The sequence below is a fragment of the Triticum aestivum genome, chromosome 6B, assembly GCF_018294505.1.
Source record: "Triticum aestivum cultivar Chinese Spring chromosome 6B, IWGSC CS RefSeq v2.1, whole genome shotgun sequence".
NCBI lineage: Eukaryota > Viridiplantae > Streptophyta > Magnoliopsida > Poales > Poaceae > Triticum > Triticum aestivum.
Genome location: NC_057810.1, coordinates 693,640,927 through 693,655,227, shown reverse-complemented (window position 1 = coordinate 693,655,227; position 14,301 = coordinate 693,640,927). Strand labels below are relative to the sequence as shown.

General features: G+C 42.2%; 2 protein-coding genes, 13 non-coding genes and 2 pseudogenes across 15 annotated transcripts; 16 read left to right on the top strand and 1 right to left on the bottom strand.

Moving 5' to 3' along the window:
- Positions 1–240: 240 nt before the first annotated feature.
- On the bottom strand, positions 241–3,208 carry LOC123139362 (18S rRNA (guanine-N(7))-methyltransferase RID2). The gene is made up of 9 exons (XM_044559174.1): positions 2,987–3,208; positions 2,780–2,855; positions 2,559–2,642; positions 2,405–2,460; positions 1,805–1,861; positions 1,661–1,710; positions 1,431–1,583; positions 1,194–1,335; positions 241–658 (listed from the first exon to the last, which is right to left on the bottom strand). The coding sequence occupies exons 1-9, from the start codon at positions 3,080–3,082 to the stop codon at positions 491–493; spliced, it is 882 nt and encodes a 293-aa protein (XP_044415109.1). The 5' UTR covers positions 3,083–3,208; the 3' UTR covers positions 241–490.
- A 137-nt stretch (positions 3,209–3,345) lies between these two features.
- On the top strand, positions 3,346–3,916 carry LOC123139361 (40S ribosomal protein S30). Its single transcript, XM_044559173.1, has 2 exons — positions 3,346–3,495; positions 3,596–3,916. Exons 1-2 carry the CDS (start codon positions 3,492–3,494, stop codon positions 3,778–3,780), a joined length of 189 nt encoding a protein of 62 aa, XP_044415108.1. The 5' UTR covers positions 3,346–3,491; the 3' UTR covers positions 3,781–3,916.
- Positions 3,917–4,165: 249 nt separating this feature from the next.
- Positions 4,166–4,269, top strand: LOC123140428 (small nucleolar RNA Z107/R87). Its single transcript, XR_006469991.1, has one exon. It is a non-coding gene; the product is annotated as a small nucleolar RNA Z107/R87 (small nucleolar RNA).
- Positions 4,270–4,422: 153 nt separating this feature from the next.
- LOC123140425 (small nucleolar RNA snoR31/Z110/Z27) lies at positions 4,423–4,519 on the top strand. The gene has a single exon (XR_006469989.1). It is a non-coding gene; the product is annotated as a small nucleolar RNA snoR31/Z110/Z27 (small nucleolar RNA).
- Positions 4,520–4,801: 282 nt separating this feature from the next.
- On the top strand, positions 4,802–4,940 carry LOC123140451 (small nucleolar RNA snoR2/U65). The gene has a single exon (XR_006470010.1). It is a non-coding gene; the product is annotated as a small nucleolar RNA snoR2/U65 (small nucleolar RNA).
- Positions 4,941–4,967: 27 nt separating this feature from the next.
- On the top strand, positions 4,968–5,088 carry LOC123140250 (small nucleolar RNA SNORD14). The gene has a single exon (XR_006469893.1). It is a non-coding gene; the product is annotated as a small nucleolar RNA SNORD14 (small nucleolar RNA).
- Positions 5,089–5,195: 107 nt separating this feature from the next.
- Positions 5,196–5,267, top strand: LOC123140335 (small nucleolar RNA R66). The gene has a single exon (XR_006469948.1). It is a non-coding gene; the product is annotated as a small nucleolar RNA R66 (small nucleolar RNA).
- Positions 5,268–5,378: 111 nt separating this feature from the next.
- On the top strand, positions 5,379–5,466 carry LOC123140462 (small nucleolar RNA snoR118). Its single transcript, XR_006470019.1, has one exon. It is a non-coding gene; the product is annotated as a small nucleolar RNA snoR118 (small nucleolar RNA).
- Positions 5,467–5,572: 106 nt separating this feature from the next.
- LOC123140421 (small nucleolar RNA R21) lies at positions 5,573–5,652 on the top strand. Its single transcript, XR_006469985.1, has one exon. It is a non-coding gene; the product is annotated as a small nucleolar RNA R21 (small nucleolar RNA).
- A 450-nt stretch (positions 5,653–6,102) lies between these two features.
- On the top strand, positions 6,103–6,190 carry LOC123140358 (small nucleolar RNA R16). Its single transcript, XR_006469964.1, has one exon. It is a non-coding gene; the product is annotated as a small nucleolar RNA R16 (small nucleolar RNA).
- Positions 6,191–6,245: 55 nt separating this feature from the next.
- On the top strand, positions 6,246–6,329 carry LOC123140355 (small nucleolar RNA R16). Its single transcript, XR_006469961.1, has one exon. It is a non-coding gene; the product is annotated as a small nucleolar RNA R16 (small nucleolar RNA).
- A 78-nt stretch (positions 6,330–6,407) lies between these two features.
- Positions 6,408–6,492, top strand: LOC123140455 (small nucleolar RNA U36a). Its single transcript, XR_006470013.1, has one exon. It is a non-coding gene; the product is annotated as a small nucleolar RNA U36a (small nucleolar RNA).
- A 53-nt stretch (positions 6,493–6,545) lies between these two features.
- Positions 6,546–6,640, top strand: LOC123140301 (small nucleolar RNA Z223). Its single transcript, XR_006469927.1, has one exon. It is a non-coding gene; the product is annotated as a small nucleolar RNA Z223 (small nucleolar RNA).
- Positions 6,641–6,729: 89 nt separating this feature from the next.
- LOC123140327 (uncharacterized) lies at positions 6,730–6,820 on the top strand (annotated as a pseudogene).
- Positions 6,821–6,897: 77 nt separating this feature from the next.
- On the top strand, positions 6,898–7,043 carry LOC123140472 (small nucleolar RNA snoR137). The gene has a single exon (XR_006470026.1). It is a non-coding gene; the product is annotated as a small nucleolar RNA snoR137 (small nucleolar RNA).
- A 133-nt stretch (positions 7,044–7,176) lies between these two features.
- Positions 7,177–7,276, top strand: LOC123140321 (small nucleolar RNA Z103). The gene has a single exon (XR_006469945.1). It is a non-coding gene; the product is annotated as a small nucleolar RNA Z103 (small nucleolar RNA).
- A 75-nt stretch (positions 7,277–7,351) lies between these two features.
- LOC123140322 (uncharacterized) lies at positions 7,352–7,444 on the top strand (annotated as a pseudogene).
- The last annotated feature ends 6,857 nt before the right edge of the window (positions 7,445–14,301 follow it).

Genomic DNA, 14,301 nt, shown 5'->3' with positions numbered 1-14,301 from the left:
GAAGGTCCATGACAAGCTCTTAGTCAAGCGCAACGGGGCATCGTAGCTCCGATTTCGACATATACCATGCATTATTTCTTATTCTACGAAAAACAGGTAATTCATTCATTCAATCTGCTCGTGCATACAATACACACAACCATAAATTTTTATGTTGCGTTTGTTTTTGCGCCTAGTGCGCAGCTAAAAAAATAATCTCCAAACCATTTTGTTTCAGCATCTACACCACATGCTTACAAATATCACAAAGGGTATATCATCACGATTACTGCCAGTTACAAAATTGTGCATACTTCCACAAATCCATGCATACATGAAACAACCAACCATGTCATCATTAATATATCCTCACAAACATGACACTAATAGCATTTGCCAAAGCTGCTGCATATCTTAAGACTACAACAGAAGCGCGATACAGCCAACTCTTCACGCGTAAACACTCTTGCTGCTTCTGACAAGCTAAACTAAATGACTGCCAAACACCGACTTAGAAGCGGGTTTTCCGCTTCCGCCCCGTGTATTTCGTGTCCGCGGGGACGTCGCGTCCTCTCTTCCTCATCTGCTCCTTTTTCCTCAGCAGCCAATCCTTGCCCCTGCCGTTCTTCTTGTTCACTTTCTGCCTCTTGTTCGACCTGTTCCGTCCATATGTGCCAACCTGCATTTGAAAAAAAATACATTATTATCATGTATCACTGCCAGTAGAGCACCAAGGCTTCATCACATAGTAGGACAATCATATGATCAGCAATGGACTATAAGTCTTTTCAAAGAAAGCAATGAACTACAAGTGAGAGAACAGAATAAGAGAAGTATGATGCAAGTTGATTCTTGATCAAGCACAGACAGTTAGCTCACAGCATCCAAGATAGCAACAGTTTTAAGAGCAATTAAACATCCAGGAATTATTGGGTAGAACTGAAGATGCTATGCACAGGGAATATGGCATAGACAGGTAGAAAGATCACCACAAAAATAACCAACATTTCCATCCCATAATAAGAGAGTAATGGCCTATTTGGTCATGTTATTACAAACATTTCTTATGCAACTGGTTTGTGTACACATCAACTGGATAACATATAGCTCCATTGATCAAGGCGGAATGAAGAAGTAGACAAGACACAGAGAGTAAAAGCAGTAAAGCTCAAAATGTATAAACAGGAAACATATCTTGTTAAGACTGAGCTTACTGTTTGGTCATCGTTGCTTTCATCACCATCATCGTCATCATCACTGCTGCACATCTCACCGTTTTCACCTTTCCCCTTTGGAAGAGATGCGACAGAAGATGTACCACAAGTGAGGACAAGGTAGGACTTCTTTGCTTTCGAACTGTCAGAGGAAAGGCATCCACATAAGTCCACAGCAGACAAGAAATCCATAAGACTGTTCATACAACCATGGCTCCGAGGCAATGAAATCCTTACCTATGAGGCCAGTCAATGACCACTCCACCAGCAAATCCAGCTTTCATGGCAAAAGACACGAGCATTTCGGTTTGTTTCACATTATCAGCATAAAACTGTAGAACGGCCCTTGCTCCCCTTGCTAAGCATCTATATAGTGATCCAAAGAAAGCCCTGGAAATTATGCACATCAAGGTTAAGAATTGGTTGCGGATAACCCAAGGGATACGTTACAAAATAGTTTCACGTACTTTAACCGTAATCTTGGTTCATGAGAAGACTTGTCAGCATTGCATAACCACTGCACGACATTGTCAACAAAGGGCATAGTTATGAACAAATCACTAAACACGACAAGCTAGTTGCAGAAACAAAACAAAAACTTGAAGAATCACCTGGACTGCTGAAATACTAATTGCACCATCCATAACTCCTGGGCGCAAGCCTAGGCCCTGGAAGATGCATTATTATAAACATATTAGCTCAAGTAACAGCAAACTGTGGTTACACAGCTGTGAAAAGGTCGATGCAGTTGTATGAAGCAAAGATTACTGAAATGGCAGACCATACAGCATATTATCATTACCAAGGCAGACCATACAGTTGTATGAAGCAAAATAATTTCTTAATCTTCATAGGAAGTGAGGTTCAGCATGCGCAATAGAAGACCACCCGGCAACCATACAATTATTATAGAGAAAAGGCAGTACTGAAATGTTCAGGTTCTTTGGATTCACACTCATATTTTCCCACCAGACATAGGTTCGAAGGCCCATTTACTTTTACAGTGTCAATCAGGTTTGACACCGAGACCATGTTGACCACAAGTCATGCACATTATTATCATTACCAAGGATATCTTCTAACAGTTAATAACACATAAAACTCAAACTGTAACAAGAAGAATTGCATAAGACAAGCTTATGAGCTACGACCCAAACATAGCATCTGGAACAAAACTCTCCGCCAATCCAGTGCCGCAGCACGCATCTTACCTCGCCCATGTCTGCGAGCAGGAGGTCACCCTCCGTCTCCCGCTCCAGAGCAACATCTGCGAGGTGGAAAACAAAACTGAAGCTCTCAAGCAGAAACCTGAGTGACACAGCAACACGCCCATAAGAGCGAGGAACGAGGTGAATTCCTCCTCACCAAGCATGGACCGCGAGATATCGCAGCCGATCCAGCGGTGCCCGTGCTCCGTCAGCGTCTCGCCGCTAAGCCCGGAGCCGCACCCTGCCATTCGACACACAGGACCCATGATTGTAAACGCCAGCAATTCATCAAGACGCAGGACCATGGTTTCTCTGTCAAAGCAACAGAGAATCGAGTAATTCTATGGTGCTGTGGGTGAGCGTGGAGAGGAGGCTGACCGATGTCGAGCAGCATCTTGGGGACGCCGTCGTCGGGGAGCGCCAGCAGCTCCAGCGCCCTCTCGGAGATCCTCGCCTGCGGAGAAGAAGAAGAAGAACAAGAAGAAGGAGATAACCCGGGTCAGCCTCACCGCTTGCCGCCGGAGCTCCCCACGCAACGCACGACGGGAGGGGGGGGGGGGGGGGGGGGGGGCTTGGGCCGCTTGCCTGGATTTCGATGATGCGGGAGGAGGTGGTGTACTTGCGCGCCTCCGCCTCGTTGTAGAATATCTCCGGCGGCGCCTGCACCTCCGGCCGCGGCATCTCGCCTCCCCTCTCTCTCTCTCTCCTCCGCCGCCGGTGGGCTCGCCCCTGTGCCCGCGCGCCGCCGCCGCCGCCGCCGAGGGTTCTGTTCTCTCGGGGGGTGGGGGAGGAGGAGGAGGAGGGAGGAGGTTTCCACTCCCCCCATCTCTTTTACGGGCCCCTAACAGGCCACATCCACGGCCCCCCCTCGGCCCATGCCCAACGGCCCACGGCCCACATAAGAACGAACGGAGCCCTCGCCTCTATAAAATCTCCCACCCGTCTAGGGTTGATTCATCTGTCAGCAGAAGCCGCCGCCGCCGCCGCCCGAGCGCTCCCCGTTCTCGTCGCCGAAGCGCTCCCCCGCCGCTCGAGTGCTCCCCGTTCTCGTCGCCGAAGCGCTCCCCGCCGCTCCACCGCCGCAGCCGCCATGGGTAACGATCTGCTCCTCCCCCTCTTTCCTCGCTAGATCCCTATCTACCCTAGTGTTGTCGTGGTTGTCGGTGCTGACGCGGCGGTGGTGCCTGCCTTCAGGTAAGGTGCACGGATCGCTGGCGCGGGCCGGGAAGGTGCGGGGGCAGACGCCCAAGGTGGCGAAGCAGGACAAGAAGAAGCAGCCGCGCGGCCGCGCCCACAAGCGCATCCAGTACAACAGGCGCTTCGTCACCGCCGTCGTCGGCTTCGGCAAGAAGCGCGGCCCCAACTCCTCCGAGAAGTAGTAGATCTTGGTGGTCTCGCGCCAGCCCTCCTTTTTTTTTTGTTTTCGTTCCAGTATGCATGCTAAGAAGACCTAATCAAGTATCTGTAATTTACTGTGATGTTGGTAATGGAAATCTCACTGCATTGTCCAGTTAATTTTTTGCCATATTCCTGTTTTATCTTATATTATCCTGCTTGTGGCAATCTGCTTCTGTTATTTTATCCTCTGTAAGCTACAATAGCTGTATACTGATTAGTGGTTAGAACGAATCCTTAGCTGAACGATCCAGCATTAGTGTGCCAGTCTGTTTTTCTAGGTCTTGTTGCCGATGCTTTGTCTCGATTTGAAAACTTTCCAACTTAATCTTTTTTAAATTTGGATTTGCTTCTTTTCCAGTTTGTGTTGATGGCAGTGACGATTTGCAAATATTCAAGCTCAACAGACCAAATCACAGGTCATCTCTTTTGAGATTGATTTGTATGCCGATTATCCCGCTGAACCAGCCATCACTTTGAAGTTCCATATTTTTTTCTCTTTTGAAAAGGTTTGGTTTTCTTTTGAAAATTGGCAACTATGTATCCTTGTGCATTCTTTTCTGAGCCTTCTCTGCCGTGTTATGTTAGCATCTCAGTTTTTTTTTGATGATTTAATTGATTTTTACAGTATCACGTGATGAAACCTTGAAACAATCTTAGGACACCTTCTGACACAGTGCTGTTTTCCTGTGAATGAGAAGTCATTTATTTTCTGATGATACAAAACTGCCCCACATTGTGCTCATTGCATATATTTATCCCTCTTTATTTTCTAGTTTTGTGCTATCTCTGGAGTACAGGTTGTCAATTGGCATTTTATGTGGCTTTTAGAGGTTTTTGTCTGTTTAAAACATTTTTTGTCCGTTGGCTGCAACTTCTCATTTGACTTTAGTGGTCCGTCTTCGCTGGAAATCCCATTTCATTGCTTTATGTTGTGTCCATGGGGTTATCTCTGACTTAGGTTGCTCTTTTATTCATTAGTTGTTTCTACCGTAATCTAACTTGTGCCCAATGGTCCTTCTCTGGTAGCTACAAGCATTGACTAGGGGATCTATAATTGGGCCAAGAATTAGTTTTCACTAATTGATAGGAACCTGGAACTTCATTCTGTTAGTCCGTGGAGCCTATTATTGTGATTAAATTGCCTCTCTAATATAGTTCTTGGAATTTATGGCAATGATGACAAATTTAAGGCTTGTTTCTCAAAACATTCGCAGTTGCCGCCTAAGAGCTTTCGCCTTGCCAGGCTTGAGAGCTGATGCTGCTAATTCCTTCCTTGGATGTCTGAGCCTTGTTATTTTTTTCAGCTCAATATAACTGAGCTATATAGTCCTCATGCTATTCATATCGTTTTATGGCTTTGTAGTTTGTGATGTTCTCTGCAGTTCATTTCTGTGAGTCCAGTGATGGCACATCTTTGAGACCTGAGATTTCTTCCTTGATGAAAACCATAAGCATAATCCCTGAGGGCTACCGATTTGATCTTCTGTTGTTCCTGGTCCACTGATTTTATTTCTATTGTTAGTTGATTCTGTTGTTCACTTTTGCTCGGCTATTGTTTGGTTATATGTGTCTTGATGTCATGGATGATGATATGCACTGGGCTCCGAGCAGTGAACATCGCTGCAGTCTGATGGAGATGCATTTGCCTAGAAAGCATTGTCTGACAGCTCAACCATTTGTTATGAAACTCTTTAAATATTCTTATTTGAACTGAGGAACCTGTGTAGCGTTTCTTGTTGATTCTTCTTTCCTAATTGGAGATTGTTGTCTATGGATCCCGGTGATGATTTATGTTAAAAAGTAGTGGCCTGATTCATACATTGATGATATCTATATTATCACTCTGAGGGATCTGTCCGACAACATATCCAACTTCTTTATGTTTGTGTTTTTTTGTGATATTTTTCTGTTATCCGGACACAAATGTTCATTATTTTTTATTTACTTTGATCTTTGTTGTTAATTTTTTGTTTAAAATCTTTCTCTATGAAGAGAGTACAGGCAGCGGTCTGAACTGATGCCATGTTGATATGTCTGCATAATCTGTGCTACCCTTGTGGTTGGCAGCTGAGAGAAAAAATGTCCCATCTTTATTCTTCTGCTTTTTGTCATGTTTGCGCTTATCTTCTAGTGTCCCTCTTAGATGCACTTGGATCTGAGGGGGCAGTAGCTGGCGCAGATAGAGAAATGGTTTACTTACCAACCCTTTGCAGCGTTTGCCATTGCTCTTGGGTCAAATGGTCTAACCAAGATTTTCTACTCAGATATTGTTCTTTAAATTTTAGAATTATTTGAATTTTCGAGCTGGCAAGTGATGATCTGATATCCTACACTCTCAATGGAAAATTCCATGTGTGGATTATTAATCTCATCTTATTATCTGATGCCTTGCACAAGCGCTCTATTTGTCTTGCTTGTTTTTTTCAATAAAGACTATGAAACCTCGGGTGGCAAATGATGTTAAATATTATATGCTAAACACTGAATCTTTCATATGTTTACTAAACTCCGCTTATTATCTGATGTCACCCATCAACTTCAAATGATTTTTATCATGTTATCTTGTCTGCACATATGCCCATCTCTCATGTGGATTTCTTTCGATTAGTGGCAGTGATTTGAATCTTACCCGCTCTTCTGATTAGTTCATGAAGGACAAGGGAAAACATGGTTGAATTTCTTAATATGAGCCAAAAACATCAACTCTCACTATTGTCATTCTTTTAGATTTATGTGTTCTGGTTGACCATGGCTGTGATGATAATCGCTTTCAGCAAACATGCCAGTTCTGCTTCTGAAAATTCATGACTGAAAAAGCTGTGAAACAAATCTGAGCCTTGTTTTAGATATATATGTGTTGATAAACACTTTGATCAAACATGCTAGTTCTGCTTCTTTTGTTTTTGTGCTTTTTTATCTGATGTTGGAAGCTGTCCGATGATGATGAAACTAAATACTTTCGTTCTTCTGATGCACTAAGGTGCGATGCGGTAGCAATTTGGAGACCTGAACTGAGGATTATTGTTGATCATATTGTTCATCTGCCAGAACTGGATTTTTTGTTTTTTCTGCTTGATTGCTGAACAAATGTCGTGTTTGTTGCTTCACAACTGGAAGGATGGCCTGTTGTTTACAGTTTGGTCATCCTGTAGAGGGAAGCATAGATGAGCGGAAACACCGGCCAGCATTAAACAGCACGGGGCTTTATGAAACCGCCCCGTGTTACCTGTCTTCTGGCACATTTTGTAACATTAGATAATGTGCATATTTTTGCAGATTGAATCTTTCGATGGGTTGTTATTGTCCTGTGATGGCCGAACTAAACAATTTGGAGTGGTTTGCCGACTTTCTTGTTGGAGATTGCTTTTTTCGTTAAGATGGAAGTGAGGATCCTTTCCCCAGCTGATCGACTATGATTATACTGTGCGCAAATGAAATCCTTCTATCAGAGGATTCCAAGCCAGAAATCTGATCCATATTGTCCAACAATCTCTATCCCTCTCTTCTCTCTATGTTTGTACTGTTGGTTTTACTTGTGCTTTTGTAAAATGCATGGAAGTGAGGATACTTTCCCCAAATGATCGACTACGATTATAATGTGCGCACATGAAATCCTTATCAGAGGGTTTCAAGCCAGACATCCTTTTTTCTTGTGCAAAAACCTTTATGTATTGTTGTTTTTATTGTGTTATTTAAATCATGTGTGCCACACAGTTTTGTGTTTATAAAAAATTGGTTTTGGACATTCTTTCCAACATGAGCACTGGCCAGGTCGTCGTGAGGCGATGATAGATGATTGAATTGTGTCAGTTGTACTGGTCGCATAGATTGATACTCCTCTACTTCTGCACAAGCCTAGCTAATCATTGTTGTAGGATAGATAATTCTTTGTATTTGAGCCTGTGTTTGGATAGCTAAACATTGTTGTGAAATGTATTTTGTGCTACATACTATTCTGCTTCTGCTACAGACTGTTCTAACATTGTAATGGGTAACGTGAATTTGTTTCTCTGTTGAAATGGTAAATTCTGTCAATGTAATGTGTACGGCAATATATTGTGCAAGTGTAAATGGTTTTCATAAATATCAGTGAGATTTTTGCATCACGGCAGAATGTGGTTACGCCCAAACCTTGTGTATACTTAGGTACGTTGGGCTGGTGGTCATCCAAGCGTCGCCTGAGTGTCACCAAGAGCCACATCCCGTGTTTTCGATCAGCGTTTGCATATCGGAGGCTATTGCTCATGGTTTAATCGTCGCACCGGTTGAGAGAGCGCCGCGTGTGATGCTTTCTGCCGTGGACGGCATGAATGGTTCTCGATTGTCCGTCTGTTGACACGCGGTGTCTCCTTTGGCAAGCAAGGGATGAGCGCGGGTGGGGCAATAAGCTCCTCACAAGCTTAACCTCACCCCCTTTCCTGTCCGTCCTGAAGCAATTGGGTCTCCCCTCCTTCGTCACATTGTCTCATCTTTATTATAAAAACTAGTTCCTTAGTCACAGTCGTTGTTGTCCACCTCCGAGCCCTCTCCCACCATGGATCTCTCCCCCGCCAAAGCTCTTTGTGACGGGCTGTTCGGTCGCCATTGCTGCCAGTTGGCTAGCCGACAGACAGCCGTCCTTCTCGTCGTCAACCTTGTGAATGCATTGCGCCTTGACCATCGGCAAGACTTGTGCCCATTGAGTTCTCATGCTGCTGCCGCTGATAACCACCACTTCCTGTAGGATCATGTGCAGGCGAAGGAGTAGCTTGAGGAGCTTGTCGTCGATAGGGTTGTCGCGCCGGTCGCGAACCTGGCGGTGCAGCAGGCGCTGCTCGAGTCCTACCGCTTTGCCCGCGAGATCCGCCTCGCCCGGTGGCGGCACCGCCAGCGGGTGGTGGAGGTGGGAGCCGCCTACAAGGAGAGCGACAACGCGGGCAAGGTGGTGTACGGCGAGACCGACGACAAGGAGGACATCGCCGAGTCCATGCCCTGCCACGATGAGACCCACAAGTATAAGATCAATATTAGTCCTTTTGATAATTAAGATAATCAAGAGTGTCGAACCCAACGAGAAGAAGAAGGAATTGATAAGGGGAGGAGAAGGAATTGATAAGCTCTACAAGTGTTGTAAGTAGTAGTAATGTATAGTTTGATAGTAAGATAATTCGTAGCAAGTATCAATAGTAACAAAGTGGCCCAATCCCTTTTATAGCAAAGGACGAGCCGAAAGTACTTATTATAGTGAGCAAAACATTCTTGAGGACACATGAGAATTTCACCAGTCATGTCCCTTATGGTTACCCCCTCTCGCAAGCATTCACTACTTTGATAATTTGATATGTTGGTGGACCGGTGCACCTTTTGCTTTCTGCCGTTTCTCGGGCCCAGTGTCAGTGAGATGCAAGAATGACGTGTGAGTTAGTGGGGGTGCTTGCTGGTAGGAAATATTCAGGCCCTTTTCACCCGCGACGCGATACCGGAGTTATACGGTGTCCGGCTGGACTTATTTAGATCTTCCCTTTCTACGATCCGGAATTCCCAGCAAATCCTTGACTCCTCGAATACGATGGGATTTCACACCTGGCGAATCTTTCACTCTACCTCCTCTGACTAAGACTATAGAATGTTCCTGCGAATTATGACCTTCGCCTGGAATGTGAGCAAATATATCATGTCGATTGCTCAACCGTACTTGCTGTTATCACTTATGGTTATCCCCTCTCGCAAACATCCACAACTATAAAAAAAGAATTAAGATAAATCTAAGCATAGCATGAAACATATAGATCCAAATCTGCCCTTTACAGAATAGCACATAAACTAGCTTTAAGCTTTTGCCACTCTCGCAACCCATCATATACTTACTACTCCCCAATGCCTTCCCATAGGACCAAGTATGGTAATGTGTCGTGTAGTCGACATTTTACATGACACCACCAGAGGAAGAACAACATACATATCATCAAAATATTAAATGAATACCAACTTCACATGATTACTCATAAATCATATTCATGTTTAAGATCGTAGGAGAATAATTTTTTATTAATAATGTGAACATATGATCTTCCACCAAATAAACCAACTAGCATCAACTACAGATGTAATCAACACTACTAGCAACCCAAATGTACCAATATGAGGTTTTGAGGCAAAGATTGAATACAAAAGATGAAGTAGGTTTGAGATGAGATGGTGTTGCTGAAAATGCTGATGAAGATTGGTCCTCCCATGATGAGAGGATCGTTGGTAATGTCGATGATTTTGAAATATCCCAGCGAAATCGCTCCGCTGGAGAGCATCTTCTTCGGTGGTGTTTTCTTCCAGTATTTTCTATATATTCCAAAATAAATCTCCATAATTTTTTAGGTCAATTGGAGCTTTGAAGAATAGCTATCTCTGTTGTAGCTCATTTTGGTCAGAATTCCAGCTAGCGGCAATTTCCCTCTTTATATATATCTTGCATATTAGAGAGAAAAGACATTAGAATTGCGTCATGAAGTGAAATAATGATCAAAAACATTATAAATAACAGTAGGAAAACATGATGCAAAATGGACGTATCAACTCCTTCGAGCTTACACCTCGCTTGTCCTTAAGCGAATGCCAAACTCGATAATCATGACCACATGTTTATAGAGAGAGGTGTCGATAAAACAAAATACAGACATAGAAGCATCATGATCATTATTATAACAACAATTATTCGTCAATAAACTTCTCATGATCAAGTAACAGTTCATCCACAAGCTGAAGTATAAACAATAAACTTTCTTGAAAACTAACAAACTATGTTCGCAATCATCAAAGCAATTAAATTTCATCATATTTACGGGAAGAGTCTATGTAAGAGCTCTTGGTTTAGCAAATTCCACATACTCAACTATCATATAGTCTTCCATGATTGCTGACACTCAAAGCACATTTTTAGAATAAAGGTTTCAATCACACATGAAGATGAGGGTTTAATGTTTCACCTCCCAACTCGTTTACCTCAGGGATAATGTCAACAGTAATAACTCATGATCACCTACATCCAACTGGATATATGTGCCTGGATCTTTACCTACCACATGATGCTTGCCAAGTGTAGAATAATTGAGATCGGAATATGAATGAATACTATTGACTATTGCATAAACGTTAAAACTAAAAAGTAAAAGATAGACCCTTTACAGAGGGAAGTAGAGGTTGTCATGCGCTTTTTCATTTGGGTTACCCCTTAATGCAAGAGTCAATAGTAGAGATACTACTTGTGTATCTCTATTAAAAAGTGATGCTCATTTGCATTAAGGGCCTATCATTTGCATTACATTGCCCCTTGTGGTAGCGACATTTATTATGCAGTCCGTCGCTTTTACTTCTTCACTATCACAAGTTTATACAAAACTTATTTTTCCTGACAATAAAATATCATGCATATTTAGGAGTAATATTTTATTGCTTTGCACAGATGAAAACTTACTTGAAGGATCTTATTCAATCCATAGGTAGATTTGGTGGACTCTCATGACAAGAAACTGGGTTTAAGGGTATTTGGATGCATAAGTAGTATCTCTACCCATTATGAAATTTTGGCTTAGCAAAATATTATGAGCAAGCACCACATGTTAGAGGATCCATGACAGTATAAAAAAAACTCATTACGTTCTCTTCCTTGTCCAACATGAACTATTTGATCAAGCTTGAAAATAATTAATGGGGGCTTACAATCATAAAACATGTCCAAGATAATGTATTTATATGTGAAATATCTCTTCTTTTATTATTCTTTCATGAATTTCATCAGTGACCAATGCTATGTTTGTCAATTTCCAATAAATTTTTATCAACTATACTTCTTGTATGTGAAGTCATTACTCCCCATGGGATTAGCACATGATCTTTTTATTTTCATGCTATGATTGATGCAAGAAAGTAAAGTAACATAACTCAAACTAATCTTTATTATATAACTCTCACTCATGATTACATAGATAGATAGAACGATCACGAAACAAGCACTCGAAAACTACTTCATACTAAAAAGATTATTCTTCTAAATCACGAAGTAACTAAAGATCAAACTAAAATAAATAATGATAATAAAGGTGATGGCGATATGATACCGGGGCACCTCCCCCAAGCTTGGAATAAGCTAAGGGTGGTGCCCGTACCCGTTTCTTTCTTCGGTGGTGGAAATGAAGTGGTAGCCTTGTCCTTCCATGCTGCCAACTCATTCATCTTTCTGATGATCTCACAAAGTGCACAGTTCTGTTCCTCCAATGCAATAACCTCTTGGGCGAGCGCCATATTTTGAGCATAGATTTCCTCAATGGCCTTTAATGCATTAATATCAGATCAAGAAAGATCAAGATAAAGCTGAGAATAGAAAGTGTCTCCCTTTTCCATGGCTTTGAAGGGGGAGACCGAGTTGTCTTCCCCTAGCTTGAGAATTTTTAGTAGTTTCAGTTTCTTTAGCTTTAGCAATATGAGAATCTAATAATTCACCAAGTGGAACAATATTATGAAGCAAAGTAGAAGCATCATCATAAGTATCATCAATAGCAAAATCAGTGCCTACTGCGTGTGACATATGAGTCTGTAAAGTACGTGGTGGTGGTGTCACAAGTTGACTTAGAACAGAGGGTGAATTGAGAGTAGAGCTAGTTGGAAGTTCCTTACCTTCTCTCCTTTCAGAGTGCATGATCTTAGTTTTGGAATCCCTGATTCTTCATAGTAAAGATACAGTGCAGCGAATAATTAACTCCTAAGTGAACTTAAGAAACAAAGTTATGCTCCTCGGCGCAAACTCTAGAAAATAGTCTTGATGACCAACAAGTATAGGGGATTGCAATAGTCTTCAAGGCTAGTATTTCAACCCAAATTTATTAATTCAACACAAGGGGAGCCAAATAATATTTATAAGTTTTAGCAGTTGAGTTATCAATTCAACCACACTTCAAAGATCCCCTCCCGCTGACTCAAAGTGGGGGGACGAGCACCCTATGTCCCGAACCTTCCTACACCGCCTCGAAATGGACCATATTATTAAAACCATTTTTTACACAAAAATCTGGTTATGGAAAATAGGCAATGTAAGTCGAGTGCCGTTTATCGGGGCACTCGGCTTACAACAGGCGTTTGATGCCGCCGTCTGCAACTCCCATGATCGCCACATGCCAACAAAATTTGCCGAGGATTGGCTGTAAGCCGAGTAACTCCTTGCGATATATTGAGTCTTATATGTAAGCCGAAGGCTTTTTAGAGAGCTCACTTGGTTTACTCAGCCATAAGCCGAGTCAGTATTTTTTGCCACAAGTTTCTCCTTACCTTCTCAGCTTATGTGGATGTAAGACGAATACCCGTGTTTTGACACTCGGCTTACATGTTAATACTCGGCAGAGTGAGTGGCGGTTGGGGAAAGTGGTTACAGAGATATTTTTTCTAACATGGGTGACAACATAACCTCCGGATTGACCCACCACCACTTTTGACGTAGGCATAGTGCTGGTTTATAGGACTGTACTATTCTCATCGATTTATTGGTTTAGTTTCATTTCTTTTTGCTAGACTTTTTGGGATTGGCTGTATGCATCTTAGTTATGCAGAGGCCGGGTGTTATTCATAATGCTTTGTATCGCTTAATTGATGCTACATTTGAGATAATAAAAAACACCCTTTTATCAAAAAGAAATGTAGGACAACAGAGCTCAGATAATAATCACAGTAAAAACAATATAATAAACTTATTACAATTTGCACTCGAAAATTCTATTACTGCTATAACCGTATGTGATTGGCGCCCAATACCAGGTAATAGTTAAGAGCATATTTAAATATTGTCTAAATATCGTAGGTCGACAAGGATACGCACTACTCTTGAGTGGTATAGTAACCCTATCTTAGAGGTCATGTTTTTGGACAACGATGAACCTACAAGCTATGGAGAAGCGATGGTGGGCCCGAATTCCGACAAATGGTTAGAGGCCATGAAATCCGAGATGGGATCCATGTATGAAAACAAATTATGGACTTTGAAAGTATTACCTGAAGGGCGAAAGGTCATTCAGAATAAATGGATCTTCAAGAAGAAGACAGACACAGACGGTAATGTCACCGTATATAAAGCTCGACTTGTGGCAAAGGGGTTTCACAAGTTCAAGGAGTTGACTACGATGAGACTTTCTCACCCGTAGTGATGCTTAAGTCCATCAGAATCATGTAGGCAATAGCTGCATTTTTCGATTATGAAATCTGGTAGATGGATGTCAAAACAAGTTCCTTAATAGTTTCCTTAAGGAAGAGTTGTATATGATGCAACCGAAAGGTTTTGTCGATCTAGAGAATATTGACAAAGTGTGCAAGCTCCAGCGATCCATTTATGGACTGGTGCAAGCATCTCGGAGTTGGAATCTTCGCTTTGATGAGGTGATCAAAGTGTTTAGGTTTATACAAGTTTACGGAGAAGCTTGTATTTACAAGAAAGTGAGTGGGAGCTCTATAGCGTTTCCAATATCATATGTGGATGACATATTGTT

Bases quoted from the DNA above. Each gene is read 5' to 3' on its own strand.
- LOC123139362 (XM_044559174.1), bottom strand. From the start codon at position 3,082: ATGCCGCGGCCGGAGGTGCAGGCGCCGCCGGAGATATTCTACAACGAG. The intron at 1,862-2,404 runs GTAAGATGCGTG...TGCATCTTCCAG, and splicing joins TGCTCGCAGACATGGGCGAG to GGCCTAGGCTTGCGCCCAGG. The intron at 659-1,193 runs GTAAGCTCAGTC...TTTCAAATGCAG, and splicing joins AAAGCAACGATGACCAAACA to GTTGGCACATATGGACGGAA.